We start from the raw sequence: 18,446 nt of genomic DNA, 5'->3' as shown, positions 1-18,446 counted from the left end.
TGCATGTTTGCAGATGAGTGGGCTAGGATAACCCGACTTCCATGATTCTAGGTTCCATTAGGGATCATGACCCTTAATTTCATGGGTGCTCTCACTACTAGTCTATAGTTTTACTAGATTTCCCTGGTCCATTTGCCCTCCAGACATTCTTCACCATTACTTTACACCTCCTTGCTCCCAGAACCTCCCAAATATCTCCCCTCTTCCTCATTCTTAGCAGATTTCTCTGGTTTCTGTTTCATTTAGAAGAGGAATTTGACAATTTCCCACGCCTTATTTACCAACCTACCAGTATCTACTTTGCCTTCCGTCTGTTATTGTAGATGAACTCTGCTTCATGTCTAAAGTCAACCCCTCTACTTGTCTTTTAGATTGCATCTTTTCCCACCTATCCAAGACATTACTCCAACAATTATCCCCTTTTACTCTTGTATCATAATTATTTTCTTTGTACTAGATCATGTCTAGTGGCATTATAAAAATGCTGCCAAATTTCCCACATCTCCTTCTAACTTATGCTCCATTTCACTGATCTTTATAGAAGAACCATTTTATGAGCTATCTGTACTTTGCCTCCTATGATTGTCTTTTGAACCCATTCTCATCAGGCTTTCATCCCTATTACTCCACCTAAATAGCTCTTGTCATGATCAAAAATGAATGGCCTCCATATTGTTGAGTCCAATGGAAAAATTCTCCATGCTCCTCTTTCTTGGCATATCTGTCCAGTCAATCACTCCCTTCTTAAAACACATTCTTCACTGGGTATCTGAGATATCAGACTTACACCCTCTCAGCAGATTGGAGAGAGAAATTCTCCTGATGGCCTTGAGAAAGTAAACTGCCATCTTGTGAGCTTTCTACAGGGATGACCACATGGTAAGAACCTGAGGGTGGCCTCTAAGAGCTGAGTGTCATCTCAGCTGATAACTAGCAGGAACAAAAGAGATGTATCTCAGTTATACAGCCATAAGGAAATTAATTCTACCAACAATTTGAAAGAGCTAGGAAGAGGATTCTTTCCTGGATCCAACATATGAGAATGCAGCTCAGCTGACATGTAAATTTTAGGCTTGTGAGAGCCTGAGTAGAGGACCCGACCTAGACATCTGATCTATACAACCTGTGAGATAACAAATGGTGTGACTTTCGGTTACTGAATTTGTGGTCATTTTTTATGCAGCAATATATTTCTTACATTCAAGGAGATGGTTTGTATTTCACATTGAAACAAGAAGTTTCCAAATAGAGTCACAAGGGAAGAAAGACTTGCTTTAGCTAATTTTATTGGGGGAACTTAGTGGTTTTTAACAGTAGAAAGAACACTACAAGCCAATTAGTCTGAAAAATGGATAGTCATCCTACCTGTGATGTGCTCTTGAAGAAGCTTCATGGCCCAGACTGTGTAACTATAGTACTTGTTACCATACCCTAAAGCATTTTCATATTTAAATTTAAGACATTTTATTTTTAGTCACATAAATCTTTGGAGATAAGTAGGGTGGTTTATGATCTTTATATTTGTAACTGGGAAAATTTTATAGAGTCTGAGTTGTCTGAGTAACATAGCTCTTTACTGCAAAGAGCCAACACCATGACCAAGAACTTGGTGAATGCTCACTGCACTTTCCACTAAAAGCACACTCTGTTATTTAATGGTATGTGATATGGACCGTTTTGAACTAAAGATACTGAGATGTCCATAACTCTTGACAAATTCTGATATAAGGCTTTTGAAGAAAGGCTATACTTCAGACTTTCTGGGTAGGCATTGGGCAACATCTAAGGACTTTGAACACAGGAAAGGAAATAAAATAGTGACAACAGGGCTTTAAGAAGAAAACCTGACATGGATGGAATAGAAGAGAAAGACACCAGAAGATGGGAAGTAGGTTCTTCAGGTGTATCATAACAGGGGTGATGAAACTAATTGGGATGTTGCCACTGAAGAGCAACACATGGAAAAAACTTTATAGATGGGATGGGGTGACTTCTTGGAAGGTAGGGGCAGGGCAAAGCAAAAGTAGAGGTGGAATATTCTGTGGTTTTGGTCTTTGGAGAATGCTATACTGTTGATGTGAATTGGGGTTTGAGGAAAGGAAATGTTGGATTTCAAGCTTATAGAATGTGAAATGATATTGGGATAAAAGGAAGTTGGAGTTCTAAATCAGGAAATCAGGACAGAGTAGGGCATGTAGGATTGTAGTAGAGTCTCATAGGAGAGATAGTTGAGTCCCATAATAATGGATGGGATTTCTGAAGGCCAGCTTACAATGAGAAAAGAGGAAACATACAAGGACTAAACCTTAGTGTGAAAGTTCTAATAGTAAGAACTACTAACAAGTTTTGAGTTCTAGTGTGAAAGTATTATACAGCTTCTTCCATTTATGAATTTCAGCCAGATTAGAGGTATGTTTAGTTATACATATTTTAATAGAACACTCACTTTTGTGAGCCCTAAGTAAATCTAGCATTGCCAGGTAAATGTATTCACCTGGAAGATCTTCAGGGGGCACTCACTCTCACCAGCTCTGTTTACTTATGGCCTTTGTTTGTTTTCCTGTCCAGGTGAGATCTTCATTTCCCAGTTATATGTCTAGCTGTTTTAAATGCAAGGCATGTCTGGCAGCTGACGATTCCTGTGCATAGCACCAGGCTTACTTCATATTCACAAAGACTGACAGTGCTAATGATGGTTTTTCCCTGGATATTTACAGAGTCATTTGTTGGTTTGTATCTCTGTGGCATTTCTAAAGTAGGGTAGTTATTTACATGTTACTATTTAACACTTCCAGTGGTAAGTTTAATTTTTCTTTTCGTTCTACTAAGAATGGTATAGTGGGTTGGTGAGGACATTTAGAGGAAGAATGTGATGAAATTGTCCTTTACTAGAAGACTGTCTCCCATCCCCTTTTCTTCAGTCTTCTAAAAATGTTTGTATACTTCAGCATAGGAAATTGAGTGTGTCATTAGGAAACATTAGGGGAGTTATTTTAAAAGTAGATTTTAAAGAACCTTAATCACGAATGTATTATGCATGCCTAAACTTAAGTGAGAAGGGAGTATAGATTTGTGTTGTTGAGATTTCCCTTTTCTTTGTCTTTCATCTTGTTGGCATGGTTAAATATTTAAGTGTTATCTGCTGAAGGAAATGGGAACTCGATGTTGTGATCAAAATATTACAGTGGCCATGAACTATACATCTTTTATTTCTCTTACATCTCTCTGCATTAACTAGTGGTAATGACCTGAATAGGCTGTTTGAAATGGCATAGATTTTTTTTCCCTTCACATAGATTAAGATAGTTATTACTGTAGCCTGTTCTTATTGCCCCATAAATTTTTAGAAAGTATTTCTTGGTTCAGTCAAATTTGTATCCTGTAAAAATACCAAGCTGCATTGCCATAATGCCAGCTGTGTATATGTATATGTATGTGTATGTGTATGTGTATGTGTATGTGTATGTGTATGTGTATGTGTATGTGTATGTGTATACACACACACAAATACTTTTATTGGACTATAACTTTTGAGTTTCTTCCCAGGTTTAGTGTGCATTTTGTTTGTTTTGAGAGAAGGTTGGACGGGAAGGTGGGAGTGATCATGAGAGGTTAGAATATATATGAGATTTTTTCTAAGGTTGTACCAGCCTATGATGGCCTATGGTACCTATGATAGAATGATATCATGGAGTCGTAGGAGTGATTAGTGCATGGGGTTTGACTGCTGATATAATAGAACAGCTATTAGAAACTGACTCTTTGCTTTGCAGTAAAGGAGATTAAAATCCAGAGAATTGCCCGGCCGGGTGTGGCTCAGCAGTTGAGCGTTGACCTAGTATCCAGGCGATCGGGATTCTGTTCCCGGTCAGGGCACATGCCTGGGTTGCGAGCTCGATCAATGACTCTCATCATTGATGTTTCTGCCTCTCTCTCCCTCTCCTTTCCTCTCTTTGAAATCAATAAAGATATATTTTTTTAAAAAACCCCCCCAAAAAAAAAATCCAGAGAATTGAAGTGACACGTCCTTCACCACATAGCTAGCTGGCAGCTGAGCTGGCAGTACTGCTTGGGTTTCTTGACTCCACGTCCAGAACTCTCTTCATATTTCTTTCCTATAGATATGATGAATTTCCATTACATAAAATTCAGTAGAATTTCTGTGATGAATAATGGCTAAGCAGTCCTTACTAGCCTCCCAAGTCTGATGGGGTGAAAGCATAATTAAGAGTTTAAGAAAGTATTTTTTTCTAAATTTCTACAAAATGATCTTTGAGACAGCCTTTGGAGACAGGGAATAGATATTTCAATCATGACTCTCCTGCTTGGAGAGAGCATTGACTATCCATACTCTGGGTGTGGTAAATGGGTACCGAATGGATAAGAAACTGCTGTGCATTTAAATACCAGATCACTGGCGAGGTGAACCATGCTTTGGGTACCTTGGCTTTCGTTCTATAGTTTATAACCTGAATTCCCCACTCTGTCTCCCACAAATCTCAGATGAAAAGGCACGCTTTAGGGTACTTAGAGTGTTCTATCCAAAATGGTTTTGGGGGAAATATTGATTCTAGAATCCCTCTAGTATCACTAGATTAACCAAGCTCCTTGCTTTGAGTTAGCTCTGGGAATAACTGGAATCCTTAGGAGATAAAAAGAAAACCAAAGACATAAAAATTATTGAAAAAAATCACCCCATACTTTTTTAAAGGGGGACAGATAGAACTATGATTCAGAAGCTTACTCCCACAATGCATTGCTCAGTCATCTGCTTAGGCTCTTTGAAATGCTTGCTGTCATTGTAATTATTTATAAGCCTGTGCTCTCTGCACTATTAGGAATGTAAGCTTCAGAACATCATCTTTTATTACTAAGGCTTTCTATCTCTAGTGAGTACTTAATCACTGTTGAAATACACATGGCACAAGATGCTATAATCTTTTCCTATAATCTTTGATGCCTATTTTAGTAAAATATTTCTGGAGAGAATCAAATTAAATATAATATAATGCATTAATGACAATAATAATTCTGTGGCTGCTGCGACTTCTACAGCTAGGATGGAGAGGTGGGGGACAAGGAAGGGGCACTTACCTTATATAAGGCCTTGTGCTGAGCACTTTACACAAACCATGTCACTTAATGGAATCCTTACAGCGAAGTTATCACCATCTCCATTCTACAAAGGAAGTTTCATATAGCAAAGTTCCTTGTCCATGGTCGTGCAGCTAGCAGATAACTCAGATTCCTCCGTTTACACTTTTAACCAGTTTATTACCCAGTCCTGGGATAGGCTGTGGAAAGTCTACCTTGTGTTTCAAATCATTATGTGTATTACTTGGTTAGTGCAAGGAAAACATTTAGAATGTTACATATAGGTTTTGCATTAAGTTACCTCAGTTTGCTCAAATTTTTAAACAGTTCTTATGAGAAGAATCAGGTATGTTTAATTGTTAAGAATGATCAGGTTAGGGAAACACGTCTGCAAATCTTTTAGGAAAAAAATTATAGGTACCAATGAGGATTCTTATTAATAGACTATTGAACTAGCAGGTACTGAAAAATTGTACAGAGCTATGTCACATCATAACTTATGACAAGTTATTATGTCATTTTCAACTGGGAAGTGGCCTAATGAATTATTTATAACCACCCAGAATTGAAGCTAATATCTTTTTTCATGAAATCACAGATTATATTGTCATCCATGCACACATCTTCTTTATGATGAATGATTAAATTTTCTATGTTAATTTCAAGTAATTGCGTCAATGTTATGACTTACACTGATTTAAAAATTGCCAAGAAGCATTTTATACTTTAGTAAGAAATCTTAACATGCTATTTAACAAGTAAATAACTTTTTATGTACATAATATTTATTATGGAACATTAGCTATGTATATTCACCAGAATTTTCTATTTCAGTTTTCTCAAAAGCCTAATTCAGGATGTAGTAACATAATTATTACTTAACTTAGTCATTATTTTAATTAGCATTTTGGTAAACCACTTATACTAATTTTCCCATTCCTCTCTTCTGACACCTCTAACAATAAAGCAGTGGCATTTAGAAGGAGTTGGTTGAAAGAATGACAGTGTTGATATTCAGATTAAAGTTAAAAACAAATTTCAGAAAAGAACATGACTAAATAAAGAAAACCGAGTGCCGTCCGTCTCACTGCTGTTTGTCAATTAGTCTTAGACAGAAGTTATAGCAACATGTTCTAATTACAGGGTGACTTGCTACCTATTTTCAAAAAAGGTTAAAGGGAGAAATATCCATTACCTGTGACCGTATTTCCATGGTTTGATGGTATCATTTATTCTGTTATTCTGTATATTTTTTTGTCCAGAGAAAGAAATTAGAGAATCTTAAAAGATGGTGTTTTTTCATTTTATTCTTAGCCTTCATTATTGTCAAGCATAAAATGTGTATGTTGAAGACAATAATGATGATGAAAATCTTAATAATAAAGTTATCATCTTTAAATAGAGAAGAGTTGTTCAGTGACCAACAGACTTGAAAAAGATAGAAACCTGGGTTTTCAGTTTTGCCACTTTGTTACCTTGGGCAAGTCTTTCCATCATTTTGGGTCTCAGTTGTTGTTGTGTTTTTATCTGAAAAAGTAATAGATTGTACTAAATGACCTCTATGATTAATTTCTGTTCTGCATGTACCTTAACTTTCTTATATTTGCTACGAATCTTCTTTACCTGGTCTCTTAGAAAGATAAATGATATTAGAGAAAAGATACAAAATCAAGTTTTGCAGCCAATGGCCTGGTCATAGAGGAACATAAGGATGTTTATTGTCTCTTCTATTTTATTCAGCCGCATTTTCTGTAATAGATGTACACAATATCCCATGTAATTGGTTTAGAGGGGCTATGGTTCATGATGTTGCAGAGATGTGGAGGCTGCCAAAGAGGGCCCCGACCCATGATACTCGAGGCCACCCCTGCAGCCTGGAGGCGCTTCACCTTCATGACGTCATTTTTGACAGTACATGCACTTACATGGTTCATTTTCTTTTGAAATTAAAAACAACAGCAGCATTAACATGCTTTGACGTGTTTAAAGCAGATTTGTTTAATTAAAACCAGTGAAGTAAATAGCAGTGTTAGTGGTTTTCAGAAACAGACATGTTTGGACATAGCCCTCCCTTATCCATGGGGGATACATTTTAAGGCCCCCAGTGGATGCCTGACACTGCGGACGGTACTCTGCCCTGTCTATAAGGTACTCTGTTTTTTCCTGTACATACACAGTTATGATAAAGTTTAATTTGTAAATTAGTCACAGTAAGAGATGAACAACACTTAAAATAAAACAGAACAATTATAACAATATATTGTAGTAAAAGTTACATGAATGTGGTTTTTCTCTTTCAAAATAACTTACTGTATTGTATATACCACATGGAGATGCTGGACAAAGGGATAATTCATGCCCCGGGCAGGATGGAGGAGGGCTCTGCAAGACCATCTTGCTACTCAGAACAGCGTGCATTTTTAAAGCTTATGAACTGTTTATTTCTGGGATTTTTAATTTTATATTTCTGGACCACAGTTGATAACGGGTAACTGAAACCGCAGAAAGTGAAACCGTGGATAAGGGGGGGACTACTGTAATTGAAGGAGAGAGAAAATTCTTACATTTTTGTGTCATTTATTTTTGATTGCAGAACTTCAGATGGTGGCAAAGTTGTTGGCACCATAGAAGTCAGCGCTGTGAAGATGGGGGAGATCGAGGATGGGGACACCGACCACATCACGACAGATGTGCAGGGACAAAAGGTAGGGTCTCAGCCAGCTCGTTGCACAAATTAACTTAGAAATGATCATCTTTGCCAGATGTCTGAATCACCAACACCTCTGTGGGGTATGAAATCTCATTATTCAAGAGCTAAGTGAGAAATCAGCTCTGGAGTTGGAGTACCAGGGGTGCAGTCCCTCCTCTGAATGGGGGGCTGTTTCCGTGGAGCTGTGCAAAGCCTGGCGCCAACCACACCTCCCTCTCCTCCGCTGGCCCCGTGTCCAGGCTCCCTCTCCTCCGCTGGCCCCGTGTCCAGGCTCCCTCTCCTCCGCTGGCCCCGTGTCCAGGCTCCCTCTCCTCCGCTGGCCCCGTGTCCAGGCTCCCTCTCCTCCGCTGGCCCCGTGTCCAGGCTCCCTCTCCTCCGCTGGCCCCGTGTCCAGGCTCCCTCTCCTCCGCTGGCCCCGTGTCCAGGCTCCCTCTCCTCCACTGGAACAAAAGTGTTGCTCTCTCTTGCATTCTGCCCTCATTAACCCTTCATGACATGCCCAGAAAATTCCTGGAGGACTACTGCCAAAAGTAACCACTTCCCTACTCTCAAGACCCTCTTTGGGAAAAGATGCAGCTTGAACTTCGATTTCATTTTTATGTGAAGGCGGCAGGTTTAATAACACTGCACCTTAGGAAGCTGCAGAGAGAGAAGCGGGAACTAGCATCAGGGGAGGGACGGCTCTGGAGGAGCCATACCAGCGGGAGGTGAAGTGTGGGAGCCCAGGATAGAGGCCCCCATGCCTATCAAGATGTGGCCAGGAGTTTTACTTTCTTTCTACCTTTTCTCCAAGAGAGAGAAGCTTGATATCAAGTATTAGCCTAAATTCCTGTCTTAGGAATGCAATTGCCTGTTTTACTGAGGCGCAGGGGACAGACTTAAAATCTGCTAATAGTTCTTTTTAGGAAAATGAGTTTGTGTATACACTATAATTCCTAACTTTTCATAAATGAGCATTTTTTAATGACAAGGCTCATTCTGACTTAATTTCTAGCTTAGTGTCTCTTCTCTGGGAACATTTGAATTTTGGTGGTAAGGAAACATCCACATGGGAGACGGTGTTTATGTAACACTTAACAAATCATTAACTTGACGAAACATAAGGCTGCTTTTCAAAAATGTATTATTCACGCCCCAGGATAAGCTAAGCCTTGTTCCTCTCTGTTCCCCTGCTCTTCCTTGGAGCATATCCCAGATCACGAAAATATTCCAAGGAGGCTTGGAGTTTGAATCAGGTGGCTTCCAAATGTCAGGGTCCTGGTGAAGTTTCGTAGCAGATCCTCTATGGGTTTGTGTACACAAGACCCGTTTGGGGACTAGGCCCCTTTATTCGGTCCTTGTGTCCTTTGGAGTTCTATATAAGACCCATCTTAGTCACCACCACGTGGACGCTTGTATCAAAGTTAAGGAGGGAGGATTCAGAGGGTAAGTGGGGACTGAGAGCAGAAATAGGCAGATAATGGTGCCTGGACCTGTGGCCATGAGCCAGACCAAGAGAAGACACATGTCCCATTTCAAAGTTGGGCCACTTTTCCTGCCTCTGAATCTATTACTAGCTGCCTCTCATCCTCAAAACTCATCCACCCCTTGACTCCTTGACTGTGTTGCTGTTGTGAGGTCGAGCAAATTGAATCATGCTCTCCTCATAACTGGGGAACTTGACACGCAGGAGTATGCCCCTCCCAAGTCCTACTTTATTTTTTGGATTTAGTCATGTGAACTTAAAAGAGACTTAACTGAGCTGTTCTAGAAATAGGAGGTGGCAGTGTCAGCACAAACTGTACGAGTCACAGGTGACAAAAATGATAAACACCCCGAGCTTTGTTGGCCTTACCTTCATCCTGTCTGGATTTTTAATAAACCTTGATCTTTTGCAATTTTTTTTTTTTTTTTTTTTTTATAAAGTTGCTATAAACTCTGTTGGCAGCCCCTGGGAATATTTGTGATTGAATGGAGAACACAGAGTAAGTCGCCTCTGCATGGCATTTGAATTATGTGGAAATAACTTTATCTCAGTGTTTTCAAGGCATGGTCAGGATCATCTTGGGTGTTAGAAATGCTAACACAGAGACCCTTTTGCAGAGTCACTAAATCAAAACCAGTGGTGTATTAACACAGTTTGTTACTAATGGAGATTTAAGTCCTGAAGTTAGTAAATGGCAAACATATGAAAAGACAAAGTCATTGAAAGAAAGGAAATCCCTAAAATAACATTCCTTTCACTGGTTTGCATCAATGAGGGAGAAAGAAGTGGAACTACATTTAGACCCATAGTCATGTGGGGAAATGACACGTCGTCTCTCGTGTATATTGAAGCAGATGGAAGATTAATACTTGTATTAATCAACTCATGTGACATAATAAAATATCATAGACTGAGCGGCTTAAACAACAGAAATTTATTTTCTCACAGTTCTGGAGAATTAAGAAGTCCCAGATCAGAATGATTCGGTTCTTAGCAGTAGCCCTCTTCCTGGCTTGCAGGCTTCTTGCTGGGCCCTCACGTGGCTTTTCCTCAGTATATGTGCACAGAGAGTAAGAGAGATTTGGAGAGAGAGAAAGAGAGAGAGAGAGAGAGAGATGGAGAGATAGAGCTCTCTGGTGTCTTTTCGTGTAGGACACCAGACCTATCAGATTCGGGCCCCATCCTTATGACCTCATTTAACCCTAATTACCTCCATAAAGGTCCTTTCTCCAAATACAGTCACATTGGGTGTTTGGGTTTCAACCTATGAATTTTAAGGAACACAGTTCAGTTCATCTCTGATACAGAACATCTCTGATACAGAACACTGCATTTTACTTTCGAATCTTACATAGCCTTAGGAGCATGGAATAAAATCTAAAAAAATCCAAACTTTCTCCTCTCACATACATTTATATACTTGTTTCCTCAAATCATATTATTATTTTACAGGGTGGGGGAAAAAGTAAGTTTACAGTTGTTTGCATGGAAAGTAATACAATAATTAATAAATAATAATGCAAGAATAAATTCTGTGTTTCACGTACTCACAACTGTAAACCTGCGTTTGCCCCACCCTGTATATTTCTCATTCAGGGAAGACAGAGCAGAGGGTCATTCACCATATTATACTGGTTCAAACTTTTATTTGATATATGCAGACACAGAAATAGAAGACTGTTAATATCACATACCAGTAGAAAGAAATTTTACCAAGAAACACTAACATTGCCCTTTTACAAAGTCAATATATTATGTGAAATAATGCGTTAGGTGTCCAAAGTTAAAAAAAAAATTGGAGTTATTTCTGACTCCTTTCTTTCTCTCATATTCACAGTCAATATGTCAGCAAATCCTGTTGATTCTGACTTCTAAATGAATCCAGAATCCAAGGACTCCTGACCCTTTCACTGTTACCATCATTGACTGTCACCTACATTTTTACAGTAGTCTCTTAGGTCCCCCTGATTCCCTTCCTCTTCTCAACACTGCCCCCCATAGTCTGTTCTCAGCAGAGCACTTACTAAAATGTAACAGAGCATGTCATTCCTCCAGTGTCTCCTTAACTCCCAGAAAGTATAAACCCAAAGCCTTCCGGTGACCTGGCAAAGCCTTACAAGTACTGTCGCCCCCTCGCTTCCTTTGCTCCATCTTCTATTCCTCTTTTCTGCTCACTTCAGCCCAGCCCCGTTGTCTTGTTTGCTGGTTGTTGAACGTTTCAGGTACATTTCTGGCTCAGGTCCTTGCACTTAACTCTCCAATCTACCTTTGAAGCCTTTACTCCAGGAAACTGTGTGATCACTCCCTCCCTCACTTACTTCTGGTCTTTATGAAACTGTCACCTTCTCCCTGAAGCCTTCTCTGCCACCGTATCTAAAATTACAATGCCTCCCCAAAACTTCCTTTCCCCGTCTCTGCATCATTTCTGTCCTTAGCACTTATCACTGTCCAGCAGCCTATCGATTTTATTTATTCATCACATCTATTGTCCCTCTCCCTCACTAGAATGAAACTTCATGAGGGAAAGACGCTTGTCTATTTTGTTTTCTCCATTATCCCTTGTGTCTAAAGCAGAGCCAGACACAGGGAAAACAAGTGAATGCATAAATGAAATCAACTTACAATGAAGACATAAAATCCAAAATTGTATCCTAGAAGGGAAAGTATTTCTTTGCATCTAATGCTGTACAAACTAATCAATAAGTAAAGACCAGAGTAAGGGTGTAGTGAAGAATGTAGGATTGTGAAGGAAAAAAGAAGACAGTTTTTAGAAACAACCTTGAAGTAAGTAGTCCAGAAAAAAACGAATGCTGCTAGGGAAGGAGAACCAAGAAGTACAATCATCATATCAGGTGATAGATGAGAAAACCCCTGTGAGTCACAGCCACGGGCCAAGTGAGACAGCCGCAGGCCGAGCCTTTCCCGCAGGGATGCTCGTGCGTCTCGTCGGGGGGGAGGGTGTCGGACAGCATCCTCCAGTGGGGCTCTGTGGGATCTGAGTTCAGCTCAGCTCCTGCCCTGTCTCCCCTGTTATTTAATGTCTAGATTATACCTGAATGTGGCACAGATCAAAGTGGTGGTAACTTCTACAAAAGGAAGGAAAGTGCCTTACTTATTTATGACAGTGGCAAAGATGGCATTAGTGGAGTCAGAATACATCTCCTTTTGACTATGAACCTAACCTAAGTAGTATTTTGCTGATCAACCGCCTTTCTCAGGTTATGTTGCCCCCATATTTTGAAGTGGTGTTTTAAGTGGACTTTTATCAGCCGTGGTCAGGGAAAAAGTGGAGTCCTTGGGTAGCTAAGGACCAGTCTCAGAAGGTTTCATCTATTTGTTTTCCCCAAAATATAAAGTTGAGAATAACATAACTGGCCTTACTTACCTTGTAGGATAATTTGCAGGCATATAATATTCATTGTTCATTCATCAAACAGCACTGCCTTCTATGTTTCAGGCATTCTGCTAGACTCTGGGCATTTAGCAATGAACAAAATAGACACAGATGCTGCCTTCCAGGGAAGTAAACAATTACAAAAAGTATTGTTGGTCAGCTGGTGCTATATGCTATAGGAAATATTAAGACAGGGTTCAAGGACAAGGGAGTGCTGGGCTATGGCTATTTTATACTTGATGGTCAAGGGAAGATTCACTGGTATTGTGACATTTGAGCTGAAATGTAAAAGGGAGCAAAACATGTGGATATCTGAGAGGAAGAAGAATTCTGGGCAGCGTGACTAGCAAGAGCAAAGGCCGTGAGGTGGCTGCACACCTGTTGTGTTGAAGGAGCAGCAAGGAGGCCAATGGCACTGGAACTGAGGGGTCAAGGAGGGGAGTGGGAGGGCGGGGCAGGGAAGGCAGCCTGGGCAGTCCCGTGTACACCATTAGCTCTGAGGGTCATGGAAAGACATGTGAGGGCTTTTGAGATATGAAATGACGTGATTCATGTTTAATTCATCAGACTGCTGTGCTGATAATGGCCTGAAAAGAGGCAAGGACAGGAGAATGCAGCTCCGTGACTGCAGAGGGTCAGGGTAGAAATGATGATGAGTCGGATGAAGGCAGGAGCGATGGAGAAAGTAGAACCTGGCCAGGCTCCAGGTGCAAAGGACAGGCAAAGACTAAAATTAGTATTTGTTGTGATGGAGAAAACTGAGAGAAGCAGGTTGGGGAGGACAGGATATTTTGAGATGTGACGTTTGAAATTCCTTAGACTTCAAAGTTTAGAAGCACGTGAGCAGTTGGAGGTTTGAGTCTGGCATTCAGGTGAGGTACCCAAGCTAGAATCACATATGTGTGAATCACCAGATGGCATTCGGATGGTATTTAAACGTGAGGCTGAATGAGGTTACAAAAGCATAGAAATTCTCATATTTTATACTTTTATATTTATGTAGATAAAATTTATATTTATGTAGATTTTACCTATTGATATTTGCTGTACTAAAGGCTTTACTTATTTGGATTATATCTATAGAAATTTATCATATTAGAAATTCCAACAAGAGATATTTAAACTAGAAGAGTACACAAGCACATGTACCATTGGCTGTCCAATGATTATGTCCTATAGCTTCTAGAAAATTTCATTCTATGCTTGTAAGAGAAAGAGAGGCAAACAGACAAATAATGTTTTAGTATTACTATGAAAATAATTTCATCTTCACCCTTGCTAGATGCTACAGAGGGTGCAAAGACAAACATTATCAGGGACTTCCAGGAGATTCTAGACTGAAGGCAAAGAACCATGATTTAAGGAATAAACTAACGGATATGAAAGTGCTTTGCCAAGAAGTATTGGTCTTGGATGGATTCCTACAGAGCTTTGTGATCATTGTTCTTACAGTTTGGCTAATTTTCTAGCCCAGTGCATGGCCAATTGATATGTTAGTTGATATTTAAAATCATTAAGCTTCAAAGATTTTACATATCTTGTTTCTTCTCCTTGGCCACAGTCACCATTAAATGACACTTTTTACAGTATTAATCAACATCAGTAGGCATATGGTGCTGTGTGTGGTACAGAAAGCGTGCAATGTTTGTTATTGCTGCTCAGAGCCACAAATGTGAAGTCATTACACTGAGAGCACACACCATATAAGTGTAGCTGCAAATATCCACCATCGTGATAGCAATCAACAGTATATAGAGCTTAAGCCTCCTTAAGCACAGATTCCACATTTTCTTCTTTAATCCTTGCATTCTCTGTGACATCTAGCACTGTGTAAAAATGATTCTAGGGTCAAATGTAATAAAATGAAATAAATAAAATAAATATTAAAAAAAAGTAAAATAAAATAAAATAAAAAAACAGGTTAATAAAATAAGAAGTATGGTTAGGTTTCAAAAAACAGTCAACCTGAATAGAGACAGGAGACACTCAGGGAACAATTGAAGAAAATAATTACCAAGTCCAAATATGAAAATACCAATTCATTTAGTAAATATTTACTGGATATTTTCTGTTTGTGTTTCATAGATTTAAATCTTGAGATCATTTTGAAGAGTAGAGCTTTCAAGTTACAATACAAAAGTTGCAAAATTAGAATGCTGTTAGGTTAAAGCTGTCCTAAGCATCTGCCTTCCAGTGTGGATGGGGATTATGGATGTATGAAAGTCATAGTTCTGCATCTGTTTGTTAAATACTGCAGGCCTTGGTTAGGAAACAGACAGCTGTCTTTGATTACACAGAGGCAGGGTTGCCTCCATGTAAGGAAGCCTTCTCCCAGGATTATGGCCTGATCCCTGTGAATAAGGGGCTTCTTCACAAAAAGGGTTTAATCTAAGCTGCTCCTTTAAGCTACATTGTAGATGATCTTCTTTTGGAAAGGAAAATGGCCTATAGTTATACACCTAGTTATTATGTGGAAGGATGTCAGTTATTATCGGGAAAGGGTATGCAGTCTGAGAATGAGAATTTGCTTGGGCAGTAAGTAACCATTGTACGTTCCAGAACAGAACATTGATATGCTGAATCCAGTGTTTATGAAAGATTATTTTAACAGCCCAAATATAGGCTGAAAGGAGTGGAGGAAATATTGGAAATAGAAGAAATGAAGAATTTTGAGGATGCTCGAGCATCGCTGCACATTGCTCTAGTGGTTTAGGAAGTGTGTTTCCAAGATTGCTGTGGATTGAAAGAAGGGGTCCCCTCTGAATTCCAGTTGGTCAGGAAAAAGATTTAGAGAACATCAAATGTTAAGAGCTGACTGCAGTTATTCATTCTTTGGATAAACTGGGACCTCAATATAAACACTAAAGAAATTATGAAAGCATGCCCTGGCTGGTGTGGCTCAGTTGGTTGGAGCCTCATTCCCTGACCGGGAATCAAACCTGCAACCAAAAGGTGGCAGTTTTGATTCCAGGTCAGGGCTCATGCCCAGGTTGTGGGTTTGATCCCCCGTTGGGGTGCATACTCGAGGCAACCAATTGTCGTTTGTCTCTCACATCGACGTTTCTCTCTCTTTCTCCTTTCCTCTCTCTCTTGCAAATCAGTTAATACAAACAAAGTGTGTCCTCAGGTGAGGATTAAAAATATATAAATTTAAAAAAAAAAAAAAGAAAGCACATTTTTTCCCATCAAAGAATTTTCTGAGCAGTGTGATGAATGTTATGATAGAAGAATAAGTAGTGGGCTATATGAATACAGAAAATAACATTTAAATTAAGGATCAAATTAACATCTCGAAATGCTTGAGGGACACGTGTATACATAATCCATCATTAACAGCCATCTCAGTGACCATGATTCACAAAGGGGGCCAGTGCCTGGAAGGAGGAGTGGCAGGAGACAGGATGGTTGGGGAACAGGAGCCAGCTCAAGCAATTCTGCTGCCCTCTCCTGGGGAGGGCGGTCTGGGCCCATGGAGCCTCCTGAGCAAAGCTGCCGGGCCCAGAAGGGTGGCTGTTTCCCATAGAACTTAACACCAGAAGAACTTGTGGGCTTTCTGTTTATTTTCTTTTTATCTGCATTTATTTGTTCATGTTTGACATATTTCCTCTGAAAATCCATTCTTTTCCTTCCCATGGCCTTTTTTTTTTTTTTTTGGCTAGAGCTAGAAGGAAACTCATTTCAAGAAACAAACACGGATGTTTGTGTGAAAATAGATCTCTTGTCAACCTTCCGGGGCCAGAAGAGTTTTGCTTCCTCTATTAGTTACAGCTTCATGGGAAGCCAAAGGAGAGTCCCATGCTCACTAATAGACTGTCTGGGATAGTGTCTCCCACTGGAGGTTTACTCACCAGAAACATGGCCATGCACTCCTCTGGATGTCTCCTCTCTTGTGTCCAGAGAAGCATTGCTCTGCAGGGGTCATGACCTTATCACCTCTGGGTCAGCTTACTTGTAAATTGTCTTCATCCTGTATGAGCAAGTGTTTGCATCGTTTTGCTGGAGACAGACCTCTCCTTTTTCCTTTGTAATTCGATGCCACAACATATTTTGTTTTTATTTAAAGTTGGCTTTACTTGAAATATAGAAAATCATTTGCTTTTTAGTAATTTGAAATCATCCCAGCTGTCAGAAAGACAAAATCCTTCAGCTTGTCAAATATGATTGGCTGTAGTAGGAACATTTGGGGACAATCTGTCCCATTTTTTACTTTCTTTCCTAAGTTGTCGTTAACTAAAACCGAAATGTACTCTATGATTATATAACAAAATCATATTATATGTAGATAATCACAAGTTAAGCAAGCTTCATGGTAAAGATAAAGCTGAAAGTAGTTTTACAAAAATGTCTTGTTCAGAATTTTTTGAAACCATGTGCACAGCCTCATATTCTGCAAACAAAATAATTTTCTTATTTTATTACTTTCCAACATGTTTTCTTTTCTTTTTTTCCTTTGTTTTTTCCTAGTGTGCACTGGTATGTGAATGTTCAGCCCCAGACAGTGTGAGTGGAAAAGACAACTTACCTTTTTTGAATGCAGGTATGTACCTCTGTTCTAGAAACTTGCATTAGTTTCATATGAACAAAAATTTTAATTTCCTGTGGAATCAACGCTGAGCCTGGGCAGCATTCTCACAAACTCATTTGTGAAAAATTAGTCATTGAATTGGTAATCGTGGGGAGCTAGCAGTGTGGGGGTAAACTTGACAATTCCACAAGAATGGTATATAAATACTTTGTCTAAATGACAAATTTCTGTTAGCTATTAGATTTTATATTCTCTGAAATAAGACACATGGGAAGACAGAGTAAGTAATAGAAATGTGAAGCTCTTATTTAGTTTGACTTTCTAATTGTAGAACTCAGAATAAAGTTGCTAAAACAATAGATATATGGATCTGGTAGGAAAAATTCATACATGTGTCTGTACATTCTTGGGTGTGTATGTGGGTACTGTATTACTTATAGGAATATATTTGAATTTCAATAAGGCACTAAACAATGTGCTAAATTATGAGCTTGTGAATAAAACTGAGACATATGGTAGTTTTAAATGTGTGATAAAATGTATATGTAAATCAGAGAACTGATATTTGAATAATAATGTAAATTATGATACCAACAATAATAATAATGATAGTAAATAATGGCTATTACAATGATAGGCAATAGGCTCAATGCCTTATGTACCTATCTTCCCTTGATTTCTGACATTTGATGTGTGCTATGAAGAAGGCACTATCATTATCCCCATGTGACAGATGAGGCAATTGGTCAAGGTCACCTACTTAGCAAATAGCAGGTTCAGAATTTAAGGCTGGTTTTGATCCCAAGGACTTTACTCATAATTACTAGGCTGTGCTATTACTAAAAAGCCATTAATTGATAGGTTGGAGTAACAAAAGAACAAGCTTTAATATTTTTCTGGCCATGCCACAATGTACATTTAAACAAAGACATAGATAGCATCATAATCAGCTTAATGAATGATTTGGTACTTCAAAGGCTCACTAATACATAACCCCTAACTATTGACATTTGGTCCCTGAAGGAAGCCACTAATGATAGAGGATGGGAATGGAAAAAGGGAAGGCCACCCTTTAACTGTGTTTATACATACAGAGCACTCAGAATAAAATTTAACAGTAACAACAAAACATTAACTGTACTTATGTAGAATGAGGGATTATACCAAGAAGAGCAGCTGCTTCTCAGCTTATGACCAAATGACTTGTTTTTTTAAAATTTTTTTTTATTAAGGATGTAATATTAGAGAGATGCTCATT

The 18,446-nt window shown here is 39.1% G+C and overlaps 1 protein-coding gene across 5 annotated transcripts in view; it reads left to right on the top strand.

The window, feature by feature from the left end:
* Positions 1-18,446, top strand: part of INPP4B (inositol polyphosphate-4-phosphatase type II B) — a 531,720-nt gene that overhangs the window by 364,115 nt on the left and 149,159 nt on the right. For all 5 annotated transcript variants that reach the window (XM_087816497.1, XM_087816494.1, XM_016206930.2 and 2 more), the window contains 2 exons: positions 7,688-7,799; positions 17,128-17,200. In XM_087816497.1, coding sequence (XP_087672623.1) covers positions 7,688-7,799; positions 17,128-17,200 — 185 coding nt within the window. The remainder of the gene's footprint in view (positions 1-7,687; positions 7,800-17,127; positions 17,201-18,446) is intronic.

Source organism: Miniopterus natalensis, chromosome 4 (genome assembly GCF_054644295.1).
Source record: "Miniopterus natalensis isolate mMinNat1 chromosome 4, mMinNat1.hap1, whole genome shotgun sequence".
NCBI classification, from domain to species: Eukaryota; Metazoa; Chordata; class Mammalia; order Chiroptera; family Miniopteridae; genus Miniopterus; species Miniopterus natalensis.
The sequence above is the reverse complement of the archived record's forward strand: the minus strand, read 5'-3'. Positions and strand labels throughout refer to the sequence as shown.